This window comes from Chanos chanos, chromosome 12 (genome assembly GCF_902362185.1).
Source record: "Chanos chanos chromosome 12, fChaCha1.1, whole genome shotgun sequence".
Classification (NCBI taxonomy): domain Eukaryota; kingdom Metazoa; phylum Chordata; class Actinopteri; order Gonorynchiformes; family Chanidae; genus Chanos; species Chanos chanos.
Window position 1 is genome coordinate 21,106,864 of NC_044506.1, and position 20,897 is coordinate 21,127,760.

General features: G+C 44.3%; 1 protein-coding gene across 1 annotated transcript; it reads left to right on the top strand.

The window, feature by feature from the left end:
* Nucleotides 1-2,445: 2,445 nt before the first annotated feature.
* On the top strand, nt 2,446-18,306 carry fam131ba (family with sequence similarity 131 member Ba). Its single transcript, XM_030789482.1, has 7 exons — nt 2,446-2,475; nt 9,475-9,577; nt 14,564-14,782; nt 14,901-15,041; nt 16,281-16,585; nt 17,189-17,446; nt 18,076-18,306. The coding sequence occupies exons 2-7, from the start codon at nt 9,481-9,483 to the stop codon at nt 18,304-18,306; spliced, it is 1,251 nt and encodes a 416-aa protein (XP_030645342.1). The 5' UTR covers nt 2,446-2,475; nt 9,475-9,480.
* Nucleotides 18,307-20,897: the final 2,591 nt, after the last annotated feature.

Below are 20,897 nucleotides of genomic sequence, written 5' to 3' on the forward strand. Positions count from 1 at the left end.
ACTTGAGGAGCGAGTTTAGCCCCTTATCTCTTTCTCTCTACACAGCTCTCTCACTCACTCCTCCTTCTCCCTCCCTCCCTCTCCCTCTCTCTCTCTCTCTCTCTTCCTCTCTCTCTCTCTTTCTCTTTTTCTTTCTCTCTCTTTATTGATCCTTTACTCCCTCTTTCTCTGTCCTTTTGTCTGCTCCTTCTCAAATTTGTGTTTAAAATGGAGTTTGGAGAAAAGACTCCAAACTCCTCAGACACCCCCCACCCCCAGTTAACTGACCCCTGTATACCCACCCTGTTCCCCAGTGGTCCTCATCCACACACCTCCTCTATGTTTCCTCCCTGACTCCTCTAACCTTTCACCCCTGGAAAGTCCTGCTGCAGTAGAAGTCTGTCCTATGTTTGTGTGCATGTTCAGTGCAGTCTGGGTAGGGAGTGCAGCTGCAGTGTGTTGAACAGGTACTGCAGAAACCCATGTGACTTATCTCCCTACGAGAACAGACAGATCAGACGTGATGAGACATGTGCTAAATCTGCCCGTCTAACTGCCTGTCTGTCTGTCTGTCTGCCCATGCATTCAATAGTCTCACAGAGCACATATCTGTCTGTCTGTCTATCTATCTATCCATCTATCTATCTGTCTGTCTATCTATGGCCCTGTGAATCTGGGTATGTCCTCTTGCATAAGCCCTGGTACGTCTGCCTTTGTTTGAATCACGTTCCTGCCTTTGATTCGTTCGTCTCCTGGGCAGCATCATTCTGTGTTCTCTCTAGAGCGGAGACGACTCATTTAGGAAGTGGCCTGGAGGCTCAGAGGCACTGCTGTATTTACAGAGAGAAAGAGAGAGAGAGGGAGAGAGAGAGAGGGAGAGAGAGAGAGAGATGCAGTTAAAGCATGCTTGATATTAATCAGTCAGAGAGTCTCTCTGTCTCACTGTGTCTAACTGATGTGAGGTGCCTGGTCATAAGCCCTGAGGTGCTGACATTTGTCCTTATGTAGATGTCTTCTGCATATGAGTTTTTAATATGCTTTTAATATGAGCGTTTCTCTTCCACTGAGGTCATAAAATCCTTCAGTCTGTCCCTTTATGTCTTTTCATTTTCAGTTCTACGTTTCGTAACACATCTTCATCTTCTTCCTCTTCTGCTTCGTCTTCTTCTTGGAAAACAAATGTTATGTTAACTAATCGTTTTTGTAAAGAATTTTTTAGGTAGAGACTGGCCACAGTCACTCAGTCTAGAGAAAGGCTATTGTCTCGTCATGCTGAGAAAATCACTCTGTACCTGATATTCAGGTGTTTGTGATATGCTGGATGGTGTACTTTTCACTTTTTCTTTCCTGTTTGTTTTGTTTTGTTTTGTTTTGTTTGAACTCATTAATGTGATAAATGCAAAAGAGAGATGAGTTTTGAACACTGTGAATGTGCGCAATGCCGTCATGTTGCGAAATAATTATCTGCGAGAGATGAACTGTGTCAGCATGGTGTGAATACCTTTCATTTACTTCACTGGCCTCATTGGTCAGGCAGAGCTCTGGTTTGTTCTCCCTGTGATGTAAGCCTCTTAAATGAACATGAAAATATAAGGAACAAAACTCTCACTTTCAGACATGTGAGCGGGACACATCTGTATGAGTTGCATACAAAACAATATCCATGACTGTTTGAATCGTTCTCACACATGCTGCAGCTCAGAGAAAGCCTTCACTGGATGAAGTTTGGATGCTTTTTTGAGCTGTGCTGATGAATTTCGGAGATTTCAAACTGATCTAAACAATGCCTACTTAGACACGGTTCAGATTTGCAAATCAGAATTCTGTTTAAGATATTTCATAGTCTGAATCAACCAATCAGAAGAGTGTGGGGAAACTCTGTTTCTAAAGATTGTTGTGAGACCTTTGACTCTGTTTTGACCTCTGAGACGCTGCAGTTTCTCGCTGTAGAGTCACTCACCAAATCACACTTGACTGATCACTGTCATAGTTTTGTCAGTTCGTTAGGCTAATTTAGGGGATTACAGCTTGATTGCTATCAGATTTTTGGAGAGTGACACACCAAGAGAGAAAATATAGCTGTCATTCAGATCGTAATTTACAAGCTAATTGGAAAGACAGCCTCAGGTCCAACAAGCGAAACATCTCAAAATTATGTGTCATATTGAGTTTTCAATTTAACCTACATGCTTTATCCTACGAAATCCTTGAAGAAAAGTATTTTGTAGAACGTCAGTAACATCTGCACAGTTTCTCTGAGCCACTGTGAGTATTAATGGCTTATACACTTTGAATGCTGGCCCCAGTATGGGCCAGTGTATGCAGAAAGTTAATCTAATTTTAGTCCTATGTGCTGACGTCAGCGTGAGTGAAGTAAAGCATGTCAGTTTGCCTTAGTGTGGCTGCGTTCCATAAGCCTGTCTTCAAACCTGACTCTACTGTGTTTCTCTTCCCCCAGCGGCGGACGCAGTTCCCGTACGAAAGGATGGAGATCAGGTAGGAGTTATGTTTCTGCTAAAATTAGACCTTTCACTATCATAGGCCTTAATCAGATTGCTTCTGCCATATTGGCTCAAACATGTTGATGTCTTTGCATTAACCCTGTGATGCTGTTTTTGAGCCAGCATGGTTGTATTTGTGCCTGAGCCAATACGCTTGCATTTGATGTGCCTGATTGTAAAACTTTGGGTCAAGTAATGAGTTAATCAAGTCCAATTTAAGTGAAAAATTGGAATTTGAGTTGGAGTTGAAAAAGTAATTGAGTAAGTTGAATTGGATTATAATTGGAGTTATAGGATGTTTTAATTGAATTCCATAAAAAAAAAAAACAAACAAACAAAAAAAAAACAAAGATCCCACGCTTTAAACCCAAATGTGTCATCAAGTATTTGTTTAAATATTTTAGAAAACAGTTTCTTGAAAATAGGTTCTAAAATGAATAATTTATATTCAGCCTTTTCTGAGCAATATATGTTTTCTTTAATCTGCTATGAAAAAGACATAAATGTGGAAATGGAACAATGGAGACATAGAAATATACAGATGTCTTTCTTGCATATAAATAAACTAACTAGAAGTAATGGAGATAGGATGCTCTTCAAATAAATGACTTAAGAGGTGATTTCAGATAGGATCAGTCTGGGTTAGAGCACTTTCAAGAGCTTGGAGCTTCTCTTTAAATTTCATTATGAAGCGCCTGAGAATCAAGAGAGACACGACTCAGACGGATGGACTATTCGACCAGTATCTTTGTGTGGATAATTCTAAAACAATTAAAAGGAGTATTCTTCCCAGAGTTGTGTTTTTGTTGAAGAATCTTCCAACCTTTACACGGCAAAACACTCTGAGGACACAGACGTCATTTATTTGAGGTGGAAGAAGCCCGATGTTAATGACACAGAAAAGCAAGGGTCAGCTCCACGCTGCTTTTTTAGACTAGAAACACTTGCACAGGTCAAGACTGTAGCGCCGATGGGGGCCTCAGGTGGTGCAGCAGAAAAGACAGTAACCCACTACCACAGAGACCCAGGACTGAAAAGACAGTAACCCACTACCACAGAGACCCAGGACTGAAAAGACAGTAACCCACTACCACAGAGACCCAGGACTGAAAAGACAGTAGCCCACTACCACAGAGACCCAGGACTGAAAAGACAGTAGCCCACTACCACAGAGACCCAGGACTGAAAAGACAGTAGCCCACTACCACAGAGACCCAGGACTGAAAAGACAGTAGCCCACTACCACAGAGACCCAGGACTGAAAAGACAGTAACCCACTACCACAGAGACCCAGGACTGAAAAGACAGTAGCCCACTACCACAGAGACCCAGGACTGAAAAGACAGTAACCCACTACCACAGAGACCCAGGACTGAAAAGACAGTAACCCACTACCACAGAGACCCAGGACTGAAAAGACAGTAACCCACTACCACAGAGACCCAGGACTGAAAAGACAGTAACCCACTACCACAGAGACCCAGGACTGAAAAGACAGTAACCCACTACCACAGAGACCCAGGACTGAAAAGACAGTAACCCACTACCACAGAGACCCAGGACTGAAAAGACAGTAGCCCACTACCACAGAGACCCAGGACTGAAAAGACAGTAGCGCACTACCACAGAGACCCAGGACTGAAAAGACAGTAACCCACTACCACAGAGACCCAGGACTGAAAAGACTAGCCCACTACCACAGAGACCCAGGACTGAAAAGACAGTAACCCACTACCACAGAGACCCAGGACTGAAAAGACAGTAGCCCACTACCACAGAGACCCAGGACTGAAAAGACAGTAACCCACTACCACAGAGACCCAGGACTGAAAAGACAGTAACCCACTACCACAGAGACCCAGGACTGAAAAGACTAGCCCACTACCACAGAGACCCAGGACTGAAAAGACAGTAACCCACTACCACAGAGACCCAGGACTGAAAAGACAGTAGCCCGCTACCACAGAGACCCAGGACTGAAAAGACAGTAACCCACTACCACAGAGACCCAGGACTGAAAAGACAGTAGCCCACTACCACAGAGACCCAGGACTGAAAAGACAGTAGCCCACTACCACAGAGACCCAGGACTGAAAAGACTAGCCCACTACCACAGAGACCCAGGACTGAAAAGACAGTAGCCCACTACCACAGAGACCCAGGACTGAAAAGACAGTAGCCCACTACCACAGAGACCCAGGACTGAAAAGACAGTAACCCACTACCACAGAGACCCAGGACTGAAAAGACAGTAGCCCACTACCACAGAGACCCAGGACTGAAAAGACGGTAGCCCACTACCACAGAGACCCAGGACTGAAAAGACAGTAGCCCACTACCACAGAGACCCAGGACTGAATCTGGCTGATGTCACTGGACCAGGCATCCTCATAAACACAGTTAGCAGGGCAAGCATTAAAGATGAGCGCATTATGTTATGGGGAATTACTTGGGATCAAGATTTCAAATTATGTTTGACAGATGATTCTTTTAAAACCTAGGCTAAGAAGGGTTACTGAAACCTTTTGATTTTCAGAACAGATTTGTTCAGTGAATGGTCTAGGGTAACACTTGTAAATTTTCGAAGCAGAAAAGTAGTATGTGCATGTATGGCTATGTGTGCGTGTGTGCGTGTATGTGTGTGTGTGTGTGTGTGGAGCAAGGGGTGCGGGGGTGGGGAGGGGGGGCTGGCGGTTTACTGCTCTGCATCCCCTCTCCCTGGGTGATGGGGAGTGTGTGTTTCTATGGAAACCTTTTGGTTAAGACTGCTGGTTCTGTGTGTGTAGGTGAGTGCATATGTCTGTGTGCGTGCGTGTGTGTGCGTGTATGTGTGTGCGCTTCTGTGTGTGTAGGTGAGTGCATATGTCTGTGTGTGTGCGTGTGCATGTGTGTGTGTGTGTGTGTGTGGTGGTTTAGCAAATATTACCATTCAGGTGTTTAATGTAACACTTGTGGTTGGCTGTTATAACTGCTAAGATTAAAATACAAAATACAGCATTTTTTTTTTATTTCACCTGATAAAATTCACTTCCAGTCACTCAAATATAAATTTGAATTCTGCATCCTACTGGGTATGGCCAATCCAATTAAAAATCAAATACAAATCTGAATTCTGCATCCTATTGGGTATGGCCAATCCAATTAAAAATCAAATACAAATCTGAATTCTGCATCCTATTGGGTATGGCCAATCCAATTAAAAATCAAGCAGGTGAACTGTATGGGAGTCAGTTCTTAAATTCTGAACCACAATCCGGTCCTTGTCCTGTTTGTCATTTGAAACCTCGTAAAGCTGAGACTGGCATGAATTCCCCATTCCAAGATGTGGATTGGACTTAAACCAGCAGCTCTCAGTTGAGAACTGAGCCCAGTGCTGTCTCACTTCATGCTGTCCTACACATCTGCAGTGTTCACCAATGTTGACAGTGAGGTATGTCTCAGGGAAGATGGAGACACTCTGTGTGACTGGCCAAGGCCACCAGTGTGGGTCCGCTGTCGGGCAGCGCTGTCATGAAACACTGTCCTCTCCTAGGTAATACCGTTTCCTTCTTTTCCCTCTCCGAACCCTGGCTGCGGGTCTCAGAGTCGCCCAAACGCTTTACGTTCCGTACAGAAAGGGGATTGGCTTGATGTCCACAGCATAGGTTCCTGACGTCCTTCCAAACCGACTGGAATGACACAGTGTGTAAGCCAAAGCCAGTGATGTCATCAGTGTCTGCTACCTCACAGGCAGCTTCCCTGACACACAAGGTTATAGACAGATAGGACAGCCGTGAGTGTGTGTGTGTGTGTGTGTGTGTGTGTGTGTGTGTGTGTGTGTGCGTGCGTGCGTGTGTGATGGTTTAGCTCATATTACCATTCACTTACTGAGATGGGGAAAAAAAACAACTTCTATTTCATGGAAGTTTCATGGATGTTTCCATGTGATAATTCCTCCCATGTTATAAATGAAATCATAGGCTGGGCATGGGTTTCCTCTATTTGTTAAAAAAAAACAACTGAATTTATGCATTATGCGAGTACGAAGAAATATATGGGGTGTGTTACAGCAGTAAATGCAACTCTGGGTCAGTTGAACAGTTAAACTGTTGGGTAGCTTCTGTTCAGAAGACCTCTTATGCATGACTGTCAGACGCAGGACTAAAGATCAAGCCAAAAAAGACACACGGTGTCTGTTTTCTGTGTGTCTGTGTGTGTGTGTGTAAACCTGGACAGCTAAGAGTCACATTATCTTTCTCTCTCCCTCTCTCTTTCTCTCTCTCTCACTCTCTTCCCCTCTCTCTCTCTCTCTCTCTCGCTCTCCCTCTTTCTCTCCCTCTCTCTCTCTCTCTCCCCCCTTTCTCTCTCTCCCTCTCCCCCCCCCCCCCCCCCCCCCTCTCTCTGTCTCACTCTCTGACCAGGCTGACCTGTAAGTCATCAGAGAGCTTAAGCCACAGTGTGAGGTCTCTTATGCCTGTGCGAGTAGCTGCTGTTCCAAGAGTCATTTTTCTCTCTTTGCTTTTGCCGTTGCCATAACAGCCACCTGCAGGGCAGGGCTATTGTATTTGGGCTTTATTGAAGCTCTTTAGGTGGGTGGTGTGTCTGAAGACACCACATATGGTCTAAGAACCGCTCCATGTGTTGATCATCTCCTTCACCACAAGACAAACAAAAAAAGACACATATCGTTGATTTACAGATCGTCTTCAGATGGAGTTACTGGATGCTGTGTGAGATATGTCCACATGAGATTAATTAAATAAACTGTTTTATAGTTAAGTATATCACAGGAGTAAATGAACTGTAGTGAAATGTAGTGTAATATAGGAGCTACAATTTGACAGAATCCATCCTCTAAGAAATTACGCTGCTCTCCCTCTGTATAGTAGTAATATCAATACACAGTGTTGTAATGTTCTGTACTCAGAGCTGGGTCAGGTTTGGATGTTCTGTATGTAGAGCTGTTTTAGGTTTCAAATGTTCCATATTCCAAGCTGGGTCAGGGTTCTAATGCTCTGTATGCAAAGCATTGTGAAGGTTCTAATGTTCTGACTGCAAAGCTCTGTCAGGGTTTTACTGTTCTGTGCTCAAAGCTGGGTCAGTGTTCCTCATCCAAAACTGGGCTAATACCTCACTGCTGCAAAATAAAAATGTTCTGGTCAAAAGCATGAAAAGAGAAGCAAGGTAACACCCAGCCTGAGCACACAACATGGCTGTGCTATAGGAGAGACAGACCATGTCACTGAGGGAAACCATAATGGCCAAACCCCCTCTCCCTCTTAGAACAAATCCAGTTTCCCATCCGCCCGATAAGAGGTTTGATATAACCAGTCAAGCAAGGACAGAAAGATCCATGACTACCATTAGATCAGGAGTAACGCTGCTGATAAATCAGACTGTGAATGGTCTTTACTGCAAATGCACAGTTTTCCTGCATTACTTGGCAAAATCAGGCGGCAGTGGGAGTCAGGTCAGATTGTAAAAGGGCCAGTTCTGTGTCTTAAGGAAAGTGACGTGGCAAAACTGTGCTACCCGTTGCCTGTACGGATGTGTGTGTGCGTGTGTGTGTGTGTGTGTGTGTGTGTGTGTGAGAAAAAGACATGTAACAGCACAGGCCATGACTGGACAAAATTGGGAAATGCAATTCTTCCCATAACTCAATGTTCTACTTCACTGCAGGTTTATCTCTCATTCTACTGTCCCTGTGAGACTTCCTCTGTCCTGTTTCTCTTCTCTCCCTGTGAACTGCTCTTTAAACGTTGTGTCAATGACGTTTCTCACTAATTCCCATCTTCGCTAACTCAAACCTGCCCCTCACATTACGATATCTGTTCTGTCCCTTTGCTGTGTGTGTGTGTTTTTTTAAGCTCTCCCTCTCTGTGTATCTCTCTCTCTCTCTCTCTCTCTCTCTTCCCGCTCTGTCAGCATGGACGCGCCGAGTTTTCCTGGGAAGCGATCAATGTAAGTGTGGTGATTTCCTAACGCTGTTCTCTCTTTGTTTAACACACACATAAATATTCTATCATGTAGATTAAAGGTATTGTGGGCGATTGTAGGTGCACCTGGGTCTTTGGATGGAGGATGTCGCTTTATTTATTTATTTATTTTTATTTTTTTTTATTCTGCAAACCTGCACTAGCATTGGTCCTGAGGCCTGTCAGCCTCCCCCTCTTTGACAGGTCGTGTAAATTTACACACACACACCCCTGAGGCCCAATGAAGAGTGACCAGTGAACTGAACGGAATGCACTTGAGAGATCTGAATAATGGAATGTATTTCCAGAAAAAAACAAACAAACGAACAAACAAACAAACAGAGAGGTAGCACATGCATGTGTTTCTTTTCATCATTGCGACTTGACCTTGCACCTCCAGCCTAACTCCACCACTCTTTCTCCCTGCTGCCAGTGTTTAGTTGTAATTTTTAATGAAGATTAAACATATTGCCACGATACTGATCTTAGGTAAGTTGTTACTGTTAAGGGTAAGGGAGAAAGGGCCGGGGAAACTGATCCTGGATCTGCAGTCGGTGGCAGGAATGCTAATGCAATGCTAAATGGTGTACGGTTTCTTTCATCATATTTCCTCTCTCTGATGCATCCAGTAACCCAAGCCCATTATAAACCAGCCTGCTCTGATCGAACCTGTTGATGGCCAGTCAGTTATGGACTACCTGTCAGAAATAAGCCTGTTGTAATCCAGCCGTTTATAAACCAGCCTGGCATGATCCAGCCTGCAATAATCCAGCCTGCAGTAATCCAACCAACTGTTCCCCAGCCAGTCATGGCCACCTGTTAAAAATCAACCAACCAGTTATGGACTGCCTGTCAGACAGCACCCCGTTAAATAGCAACCTGTTATAATCCAGCCTGTTATATCCATGTTGTTCTAATCCAGCCTGTTATAGCAGTGAATCTGAATCTTCTGGCTGGCTGTAGCCTGTTATGTCAACCTTTCTTTCTTTCTTTCTTTCTTTCTTTCTTTCTTTCTTTCTCTCTTTCTTTCTTTCTTCCAGCTCTCCATGGAGGACACCACCTCTATCTTGCCCCGACTGAAGCGTAACTCCAATGCTTACGGGATTGGCGCTCTAGCTAAGTCCTCTCTGACAGGTGTGTCAGGTGTGTGTCTGTCCTGGTGGCTGGTAACTAACCCCATGTTGGCTCCACAGTGGAGGAGGAGAATGGAGCTAACATGGCTACCCCTGTGGGTCCCCCTTCCCCACACCCCCCATAACCCCCCCCCGCCCCCACACCCCCGTTCCTTTTTCACCTCCTGCCTCCATTAGAAATGCATTTCAATGACTTCTGTCATTGATGAAATCCAATCAGATCCAACAACAACAGTTCTCAAAAAAATGGCTGAATCAAGTGCTCTACCCACTCTGCATCTCCACAGGAAACCAAGGGAGGGTATTCTGACTTCAGATAAACACACGGACCATTTAGGCAGTCCTTCACTTTTCTCTGTATTTTTGTGGTTTCTCACACACTTGAAAGGAGTTTTTTTTTTTTACCCGGCACTTTTGTGTTTAAAAGGGAGATTGTTGAAAATTCGACTGTGATCGTTAACAAATTGTCACTTTTGAATGTGTCTCAGTCGTGAACTTTTCTCTGTCGGCACTGAGAGACAGGTTACAGGTGAGGTTTTTATTCAGATAATATGAATGTCCACTGGAAGAGATGTTTCTTCCAAGGGGACAGTGAAGTGGGGAATTGGTAATTATGGCAGAATGTAAAATGAGGAAATGGAACCTCGACTCCCATTACCATGGATACTGTTGGCATGTTTCTCACTAATTTGCTGAGAAAAAAAAAAAAAAGTTGCAGAGAAAGGTAATAGAATGAAAAATGGCCTCGAAAGGAAATAGGAAGGAAACCGACTGTGAAAATGATTACATTCACGCGTAAATGAGACTGTATTATTGCAAATTGCATGAGACTACATCTCAGAATTTTCCCATCTATTTAAAATCACCCATATGTTTTTACCGTGTGTGAGTCCAGTTCAGGTAATATTCAAAAAGTGTGAAGATAAAAGAGATCATTTACATTTTTACCCGCCTTTGCTCTTGACTTCCATATCAATGACTGTGTGATAGAATCAGTGTCTGAGACCAGTGCAAAAAAAACAACACCGTGTCAAACTTTGAGTCTTAAGACTGAAGACTATGTGTTTTTTGGTGTTGTTTTTTTTAGATTCAGGTTCATGTCCATTCATAACTAAACAGAAGCTTTATTGAAAAAAAAAAAAAAGAAACATTCAATTTTATGTGCTTGTAAGACTCTCGGACTAGCTCATAGCGATGAGCTAAAGATTGGTGTGCTAATCTGAGCAATATTCTAATGAGTCAGACACGTTGTAGAAACAGGCTGGCCATTATTTTCCACCACAAAATAATTATGATTTGGCCAGTCTATGTTTGCAAATCAAAAGTTTGAACAGGCAGAAGTAATTTAAGCAGATGGAGAAAATGAAGATAAGTTCACAAATCATTATACAATTCACCAAACATTGCATGTTTGTTGTCTCACTCACGGTCAGGAACAAAGTTTTGTTAGGTTTTATTACTGCTGGCCTACTACTGGATCTTAAATCTGCCTTAATCCAACCGGGACCTCAGCTTGTCAAACAGCTAATGGACTTCACCTGTAGGGGAAAGTCTGATGCAAGCACCTATTTAAATAAAACAACAGTCACCTGGCACATCTTGCGATCTGGGTGAGAACCTGGTGTTGCAGGGTATATCGTACAACATGGGTCATGCCATTCGGAAGGACTTGCCATTCATACGTGATAGATGGTGCCTCTGGCTTCAGATCTTGCTATAAGAACCTCAGAAGTTACTTGTCTTTAGGGAAGAGTTGGGCGAACACTCACTCCACGTGTTCCCTAATGGCCACTTAATGTTTCCAACACTCCTGGGAGAGAGGGTCCCAGTGTAGGCCTGGCCAGCAGGAGCTGGTCAAGGTTCTCCCCACTATACGTGAAAAAGCAGTTGAACACAACCTTGTACTTTGCATTGTGAGATACAGTGTTGCGGGAAAGGTACCACGACTCCCCTGACACCTCGACATCATACGGTTGTGCATTGATGGCATAGTTGGCTTTCTCCAACCTCCGCATCTGTTCTCTGTACTTAGCGGCCAGTTGTGGGTCTTTGGGTCTTTGGCCAGCAGGCTAAAGCTGTGGGTGACGAGACTGACACATCACGGCCTCCCTCGGTGTGTCCAACTTGGTCGTGTACATGATCCACAGGAGTAGGGTGGCACAAATGGTGCACTCAGTCCACATTCACCCGTGTGGTCTCCTGGAGGTGCTTGGATGGTCTTGGCAAAGCCCAGTCAAGGCAAGTTCTGATTGCTACTGGGCCCTCAGGTGGGCCCAGATACACTGGCTCTATTGTGGGCAGCAAGCTCAGGGTGATCTAAGCCAGTGAGGAGGAGGGGGCGTGTCTTGGAGTGAGGGGATGTTAGAATCCTTCTGAAGTGCACATATCTCTCTTGTAAGCCACTCATTGGCTAGTTTAGTATTCCACTAACCTAAGCTGGTCTGCTTTGAAGCCGTCGATCTTAATTCTTTTCTGCGGGTCGCTTTTCTGTGGGTGGCTGAGATGGCGAAGGTCACAGAAGTACTATGCAGCATCCCGATGTCCTGGTGCGCTGTCCCTAATCTCAGCTGTCCCAAACTGCCTCTTCAACCTGATGCAGACCGGCTGTGGAGTGGTCGAGCCATCTGCGCGCTCTAGCATGTGAGGCACTGGCTGGCATGGAGGCTGGGAAGGGCTGCGCTGGTAGGTTCTGCTTGTGCGCAGGGACAGTTGGCAAGGGCTGCATCCAGAAATCCGTTGCCCCATGTTGTTGGATCCTGATGACAGAGTGCAGCGTGCTGATGCACACTGGTGTTCAGAGATAGCAAGGATCCCCCGCTCAGAGGAGGTGTTGATGGAAAATGAGGGCTCCTTAGCTTGGCGTTCCTCCGTGCCAGATGACGCTGTAGAAGACTCGGTAGATGCAGTGCTGTGTGGCAAGACTTTGCTCCAAGAGCCCTGTCTCGTGTCTGGCCATCTCACTCCACTGTCTTGTGATTTCCACAATCTGCTGCCTGAGGTCATGGGGTGAACCTGCTGCTCCCGGTGGTTGCTTGGAACTGAGAGGGGTGGATGGAGCCATTGCGGGTTCTTGGCACCTTGCTGACCGTATGGCTGGCTTACAGGTATACTTGACCATGAAGTCATGAAGGTATGCAGGCATCTGCATTGTTCTGTGTAAGAGCTAACAGGAAGCAGGCACAGAACTAGCGGGAGATACTGTGCAATAGAGATGATATTGGGTGATGACCCAGTCCAGTTCGAAAGACTGATTTTGTAGGCGAGGGTAACTAAGTGCGGTGGTTCAGATGGGGTCGGTTGTTGCCACGGTGAGACGGTCAGAACACAAGATCTTGGGGTTGTATGTGACATAAAGTAAGAAGGAATATATATAGATAAAATAAGTCACAGCAAGCAGTACAAAACACATACAATTAGTATAAAGCTCTGTAATACCGTATACAAACATCTCGTAGTTAGGAATACAGAACCTAACACAGTACAAACACGTTACACATGCTAAGATATGTATTAAGTGTTCATAAAGACCACACTAAAGAGCACATGACGAATGTCATTATTTATCAGTAATACAGTAAACTAATGTCAGACTCATAAATATGAAATAAAAATCAACTTATAACAGCGCTACACAAATGAGTTTTTACCAATGAACAGACAGAAGAAGGGAAGGCAACGATTTACAAACTGTCTTCACCAACTAATGCACTTTTGCTCTGTTGTCATCGGCAGAAGTCTCTGACTTATTTTTCTCAGCCCTGCGGCACCACCCTGAGCTCCGTTTTGCTCTCGCTGGGTAAAAGTCCGCACGAATTTCAAGGACCATCCCAAGTTTCTCTGTTGTACAATAAGGATGACTGTGATAGCTCGGTCAGAATTTTGCCTAAATCTGATGAACCACCCTTCTGTGGAAAAAACTGCCAAGTCAGAATCCCCCACCCTGCTCATACGACTTGGGACGGCCACTGTGATGTGAACTGTGACTGTCTGTGAAGTGCTGTGGTTTTATGTGGAGTGCATTAATAGTGTTAGTGTTAGGAATGCCGCTGTGCTGTGTTGTGATATTTGTTGACCCTGTTTCGTAACAGGTGTTTGGGAGTACATTTGTGTTGTGTTGTGTTGTGTGTGTGTGGGTGTATGTAAATATTTTTTTGTTTCTGATATATATATAACACTGAATAGTTCATCACAACACTGTCATATAGTCATTAAACATTGCTGGAGACAATCACGGGTATGTCCATGTCAGCAGGTATGTCCATGCATTACCTGATGTTGATCTCGTTCGCCCTTTCATTTAAAACAACAGTGTGAACTTCTCCAATCTCTCCACTGGGTTGATTATCCCTCTGTTAAACAAAATGGGTTCATTTATCAAAGCGCTCAGAGAGGCAAAGACACCCAGAGACATCTATCTATTCGCTTCATCACTGACACAAGACAAACAGCAGGTGCAGAGAGAAGACAGGATCTCTCCTTCTCTGCTTTCTCTGCTCGCAACCTTTTCATTCTCACCGTTTCCTTCACTCTTATTTCAGTGCTGCAGCATATCAGGTTCTCAGCATTCAATTTGCATATTAATGGAATAATTTTCAACACAGTCTATTTAAAGACATTTATTAAACATTTCGCCTGGTACTCAGTTACCCATAATCACCAACCATCTCGAACGGTATTTTAATACTTCCTCTTTATTTATCACAAAGCACAGGAAATGACATAAGTCAAAGAGTAAGGACAATTTTTTTGAGAGTGCATGTTTCCCCTCCGCACATTTTAGTCTTGCGGCTCCAAACATCTGAAACAGGAGCAGAAAGCAATGCCTTCGTCACTGTCTTCAGATGACCAAAACTACATTACCCACAGCACACCTCTCTGCTACTCTCTCTCTGTATCACATCCTGAAGTGGCATCCATGCAGGGACAACACGCTGTTGAGTTTAACACACCGTATGTACAAACTCGTGTGTTGTTTTTTTGGGGGGGGGGGTCTCAGGTGTGACGAGGTCCATGAAGGACAAGGTGACAAAACCCACTGCCATGGCTCAGGGTCGAGTGGCTCACATGATCGAGTGGCAGAGCTGGGGCAAACCATCTGCCGGGCCGGCGGGGGGAGCGGGCCGCGCCAACCTCCGCCGCGAGAGGGAGAGGCACCTGGAGAACGATGCGTACAGCGATCTAAGCGACGGCGAGAAAGAGGCACGCTTCGCCGCAGGTGAGGCCGAGTCGCGCGATCGTGCGATCGCTGCATCAGAAGCTCTTCGCTGTTGTTTATTTATGTATTTATTTTGACTATGCTTTTGCGCTTTGCTCTGTCCTTTTTCCCCCCGAAGGGGTGATGCAGCAGTTTGCGATCTCAGAGGCCACCTTACTGGCCTGGAACTCGATGGACGGGGAGAGCCTGTGCGACGAGTCTAACCAGGGGAGCGTGGCTCACCTCAGCGAGGTCAACCAAGAGAGCATCACCAGCCGCGGTACGCACCACGAACAAGGGTCGTCAGGGTCAAGGGCCGTCTCTGTACAGGAGCAAGCTGAGAAGCTGCTGGACACACAAAAAAAAAATTTCACACATGATGGAAAATTAAGCGATCGTTTTGGTTAAATGAATGGGTGCGGAGCTTCTTGATTTCAGTTTTAATCTTTAAAAAAAAAGTAGAAACGTCAGTTAATACAGACCTGACTTGGGTTGTTAAACAAAAGCTGATGATTAACTCGGCAGACAGAATGAGTCATTTGGTGAAACTGTGTGTGTCATCCGAGCTGTCATCAGGCTTCTGAAGCGGTTACGACCAGTCTTACAGGCAGAACCTTCTCCTGGGCACAAGACCGCTGCAGTCTTACAGGCAGAACCTTCTCCTGAGCACAAGACTGCTGCAGTCTTACAGGCAGAACCTTCTCCTGAGCACAAGACTGCTGCAGTCTTACAGGCAGAACCTTCTCCTGAGCACAAGACTGCTGCAGTCTTACAGGCAGAACCTTCTCCTGGGCACAAGCTGTGCCTTTTGTCAGTGCCAGTCTGCAAACTCGCCGAAATAATGATTTCATTTTTGTTTTGAGTGCAGAGGCTTAGATGTATCTGCTATCGGCCTGATGTTGATTGATAATGTAGCGCCGTTTGACTGAGATTGCTAGCGGGACCTTTGACAGGTGTGGGGGGGGTAGTGCAAGGCTTTATTTAGAGACAGAGTAAACTGCACTGAGATTGACTCTCTTCATACCTCTATTCATAAAACCTATTCATAGCTATTCATAAAGCTGACTGCCGTTAACATGACTATATGGGGCAGCAATACAATCTATAGAAATAGAAAAAAGAAGAAAAAAAAGCACTTCATGTCTCTCATTTCTTTAATGGTGTTTGCAGGCTGTGGTACATGAGGACAATTTCTATCCATCTGTCCCTCAACCTGCTGCTATTCTGTAGTTGTTTCACTCTCACTGTCAAGCTGTCTAATTATCTGCACTCTCTGTCTCTTGCCCAGTCTGAGTGTCTGTCTACGGGGAACTAAAACAACGTTTTATTATGCGGGACTTTCGGTGTGCTGAGATTATGGGAAATGTATCTTTTCCCCAAAACTCTTCAATCTTTCATGTTTTCATTTGACCTTATCCCTGAAACTATCCACATTTTCAGTCTTCCGTGACAAGTAAACACTGAAAGACACTCCTCTCCTCTCCTCTCCTCTCCTCTCCTCTCCTCTCCTCTCCTCCAGACCAGCCGTTACATCACTCCTCTACAGATGTATGGCCCCACACTTACGTGTCACAGGGGCTGTACTGCCTCTCCTCCTCAGACGCCTGGGAACCCATCAGCAACGAGCCCTCGGGCATGGCCTCCCCCGCCGCCGGCTCTTACATCATGGCGGGCGGGGCTTCGGGCGAGAGCTACGACGGCTCTGTCCAGTACCTGTCCCAGCAACCGCAATTCACGCTGCAGCAGCAGAACCACCTGCAGCAGCTTCACCATCTCCAGCAGTACCAACAGCAACAGCTGCTGCAGTATCAGCAACAGCAGCAGGTCAGCACAGCAACACGTCCCACGCACACGGCAACCGACCGACCAACCAACCAACCAGCACACGATGACATCATCAGCAGTGTCTGACACACACACACATACACACACACATACACACACGCACACACATACACACAGAGGTGGAAAAAGGAAACTCTAGCTAAAAGAAGAGTAAGTAGAGATAAACTGACGACTGTTTTTTTAAATTGTAAATAAGTGTCTGTTTTACTCTTGCTGAAGTATTGTTCAGGAGGGATACTTTAACTCTACTTAGAGTACTTCTTTTTAGCAAGAGTACTTCTACTTTTACTTCTTACCACCCCCGCGTACACACACACACACACATACACACACACACACACACACACGCCCAGTTTCTCATAACCATGTCCTTTCTTCAGTCATACATTCATATAGTTTTTCTAAACTCAGAGTTATACAGGTTGCAAGGTGCTGAAAAATGATGCGTCCCCACTGTTACTATACATCTATACCAAGAGCAGCATTATATCGCATGTATATGAAATGGTTCATTCCATTCGCCCATGAGTCTGTGACTTAACGTGCTCTTAATTGGTTTGACCTGTGTTCTGTTTTTTCAAGTCTTTGGAGCACCGGCTTCACAGTGCCTCCCATTCCCTACAAGCCACCCCCAACAGCACTATCCACAGCTTGGGCCTGCCCACTCATCCGCGATTGGTCGATCTCTGGGCATCCGCTCAGGTGGAGCCCCATCAGATGGACATGATTGGGCAGATGGGCATGACGATGGCAGAAATGGGCATGAGTGAACTCCTGGGGGAGGAGCCTGCAGCAGAGAACAGAAGCATTCCTGAACAGCAAGAGGAAGAGGAGGTGAAGGTGTGGATTAATGGAATTTAAAAAAAAAAACAAAAAACAAAAAAAAACTTACTCTGAACTGGAGAAAAGGAAAAAAAAAAAAACTTTGCTGAATTTCAGCCAGCATCATGTTCATCCATGTTTAGAATACATCGGGATACACTTGATCATGATCTAGCTTTAATTAGTGTGCATTTCCATATCTGATGATAAACAAATTTCATCCCTGTTTCCCCGATGAGTCAAAGCAGTCTAATGGACCAAAATGTAACATTAATGCAAATGAAACTGTAACATTTGTTTCAATAGATCTCATGGCCGTTTCAGTGTAGTTTTTTTATGATAGCAGGCTGATTGTTACATATAATGTGAAAGTGTTGTACTTACCACAAAGGGCAATTTAAATCATACTATTTACCATAACACATAACACACTTTTTATATCAACACTTTTTGTGGATACTTTTGTGTCACTTACATCTCAAAGACAAAATCGTTTCCTTAGGTGTAGCCCAAAGCATGTGAGAAGGAGGGGAAAAACCCCCCATAAGGTACTGTTAATGTTTAAATATCTCCAGTCTATGCAATCTCCAGTCCAGTTAGTCTGTCCATATTCCTTCCTTTAGGAAGAAGAGGAAGAGGAGGAGGAGGACGAAGACACAACATTGACTCTTGACTCCAAACCCACATCCATGATTCCAGCACTTAGCCCAGCCAGAGAAGACGCCACCCCACCAAGGGGACCAAGTCCAGGCCAAGCACCAGCAGAGCCAATCACAGAGCCCGTGCCGTTTGAGGTCACATCCTGTGTCGTACAATCGCTGGAGGAGAAGGAGGAGGAGGTTGAAGAGAGCTCTGTCGTTATCGTGGCAACCAACTGATTGTGGACCGTCGCTAACGAAACGGAGAGAAAAGACAGATGGACACAGTGTGACAAACAAAATGGACCATTCTTCATAAAATAATTAACAAAAATTAAGCTATTCCTCCCACTTCCTCCTTTTACCCTCGGAATATTTACCTTCCTGGAAAACTGACAAATATTATACTGAATTTTCCCTGGCATGGTCGGAGACTGAGAGTGTGCTGAGAGAAACTGTGAAATGGAGGAGCTCCGTGAGCCCTGCAGCTCCCAGTGGCAGACTGGGGAAGCAGAGGGGCCGATACTCTGTGTGTGACTGTGAAACAAGGAGGAGAGCTTTTAAAAGGAGCCGCAGGAACAGAGAGGTACTCCCAGTGTGCTTGAAAAAGAGAGAGAGAGAGCGAGAGACAGCGAGACAGAGAAAAAAGTGCAATACAGAGAAACCAAGAAAACCAAAATGAAGTGCATGCTTTTTGCCTATTTAAGTGACTCCAGTCCAACAGTAAACATCCAGTAATAATACAGTATGATTTTTGTAATAAAACCAAAAGCCAATGAAACAGCATATACGTACTTGTTTGTATGTACTGTGTGTGTATGTATGTATGTGTGACTGTATGTATGTATGTATGTATGTACGTATGTATGTATGTATGTATAAAATTATATTCGAAACTCATATTACCAATTTGCCATTCGGCAGTAATGTTGTCTTAAGTGTGTCCTGTGTATTTTAACTCCAACAAACACAGTATAAACACATACATATAACACACACACACTCACACACACACACACACACACACACACACACACACACATACACATACACACATGCAAACACAGCTGTTTATATTTTGGCCTTTATATAACCAAGCACAATACTGCCCAAGTCAAAACAATTCAACATCTTAATGTACTAATCCTCTTATGCACTATTATGGACAGGACATAAAAGAATGTATTGCACACTTTTGAGTGAAGATTTCTCCTTTTTTGTCAAAAAAAAAAAAAAAAAAGTATTTTTTGGGATCATTTTGTTTGGACTTTGTTTGGAAAGTTGATTTGCACTGATCAGCTCCCTGTAAACAGAGATAGAGTAGCAGCAGCAGGTCGTCTTATGTCTTCACCTCCAAGCATCATAGATGAAGAGATCGCTGGCGCAAGACTCTGGTTCTCACCACGGATGATGACTTCAGATTCCTCAGAGTGAATGGTGAACTTTGGATCCTGAGACTGTGAACAGCAGGGATTTGAACAGCCCCGTAAAAGGACGAGGAAGACCAAAGGAATGCTGCCCCTTTGGGACCTTCCCGATCCTTTGAAACGAATGTTTATCTGGTCGCCAGTTTAAACCAGTGCATTGGGATCACGTGGAGTGGAACGTTGTCACTAAGGTGTTGTCAGAATGCGTAACGCGTTCAGACTCTCTAAACGAGATTGCTCATCGAGGGCTAACGTTTATTTGGTACGTCAGATGTAACATCGTAAATTCTTTATCACACTGTGGTGGAGTTTTGGAAGATGTGCTCGGTAAGGGGTTCAGTGCCCTGAATGTGAAACAGAAAAAAAAAGATGTTTTATGGGTGAATATTTTACGACAGAACTGTCTTTACTCAGATAGGTCTTTGTGTGCTAAAGCACTGTGAGGTTGTGAGATGCTGACAACGGGCTGAAGGTCGTTAGGACATGAAGGAGATTCATTTCTGAAATGTATTGTACCATAACTGTCCTTTTTTCCTTTTACCTGTTCATGTTGCTCCCACCAGCACCTAACAAATACAACATCCCAATCAATAAAGTTATTTAAAGGTACCACTCATGTACACTATATTTTATTTAAATCCATATCTGAAAACCTCTGTGGAATATAACCCGTTCTAAGGGGTTCACAAATCACTTTATAAGAAATATGACACAAATTAAGGATATATGACCTTAGATGAGCTTTTTTTGTTTTGTTTTTTAAATCACTCTTTCAGATGTAAGCTTTTTACGTTTTTAAATCACTCTTTCACATGTAAGCTGCTCTGCTGATGAGATCAGAAAAATGCAACATGACAAAAGCAGTTTTCACATGTTGCCATAGAAATCATATCAGCCCTGCACAGTTCACTAAACATGTTCACCTCAGAACATAGCTGTCCGAACACACAGCCAGTGACTTAACATAGCTGTCTGAACACACAGCCAGTGACTTAACATAGCTGTCTGAACCCACAGCCAGTGACTTAACATAGCCATCTGAACAAACAGCCAGTGACTTAACATAGCTGTCTGAACACAGTCAATGACATAACATAGCTGTCTGAACACACAGCCAGTGACTTAACATAGCTGTCTGAACACACAGCCAGTGACTTACCATAGCCGTGTGAACACACAGTCAATGACCTAACATAGCTGTCTGAAAACACAGCCAGTGACTTAAAATAGCTGTCTGAACACAGTCAATGACCTAACATAGCTATCTGAACACACAGTCAATGACTTAACATAGCTGTCTGAACACACAGCCAGTAACATCAGTGCGCTTAACACAGCCATCTAAACAGTTTCACTTTTCATACCTAGCTGAATTCACCTGGAAAAATGAAACACGGCAGTAAT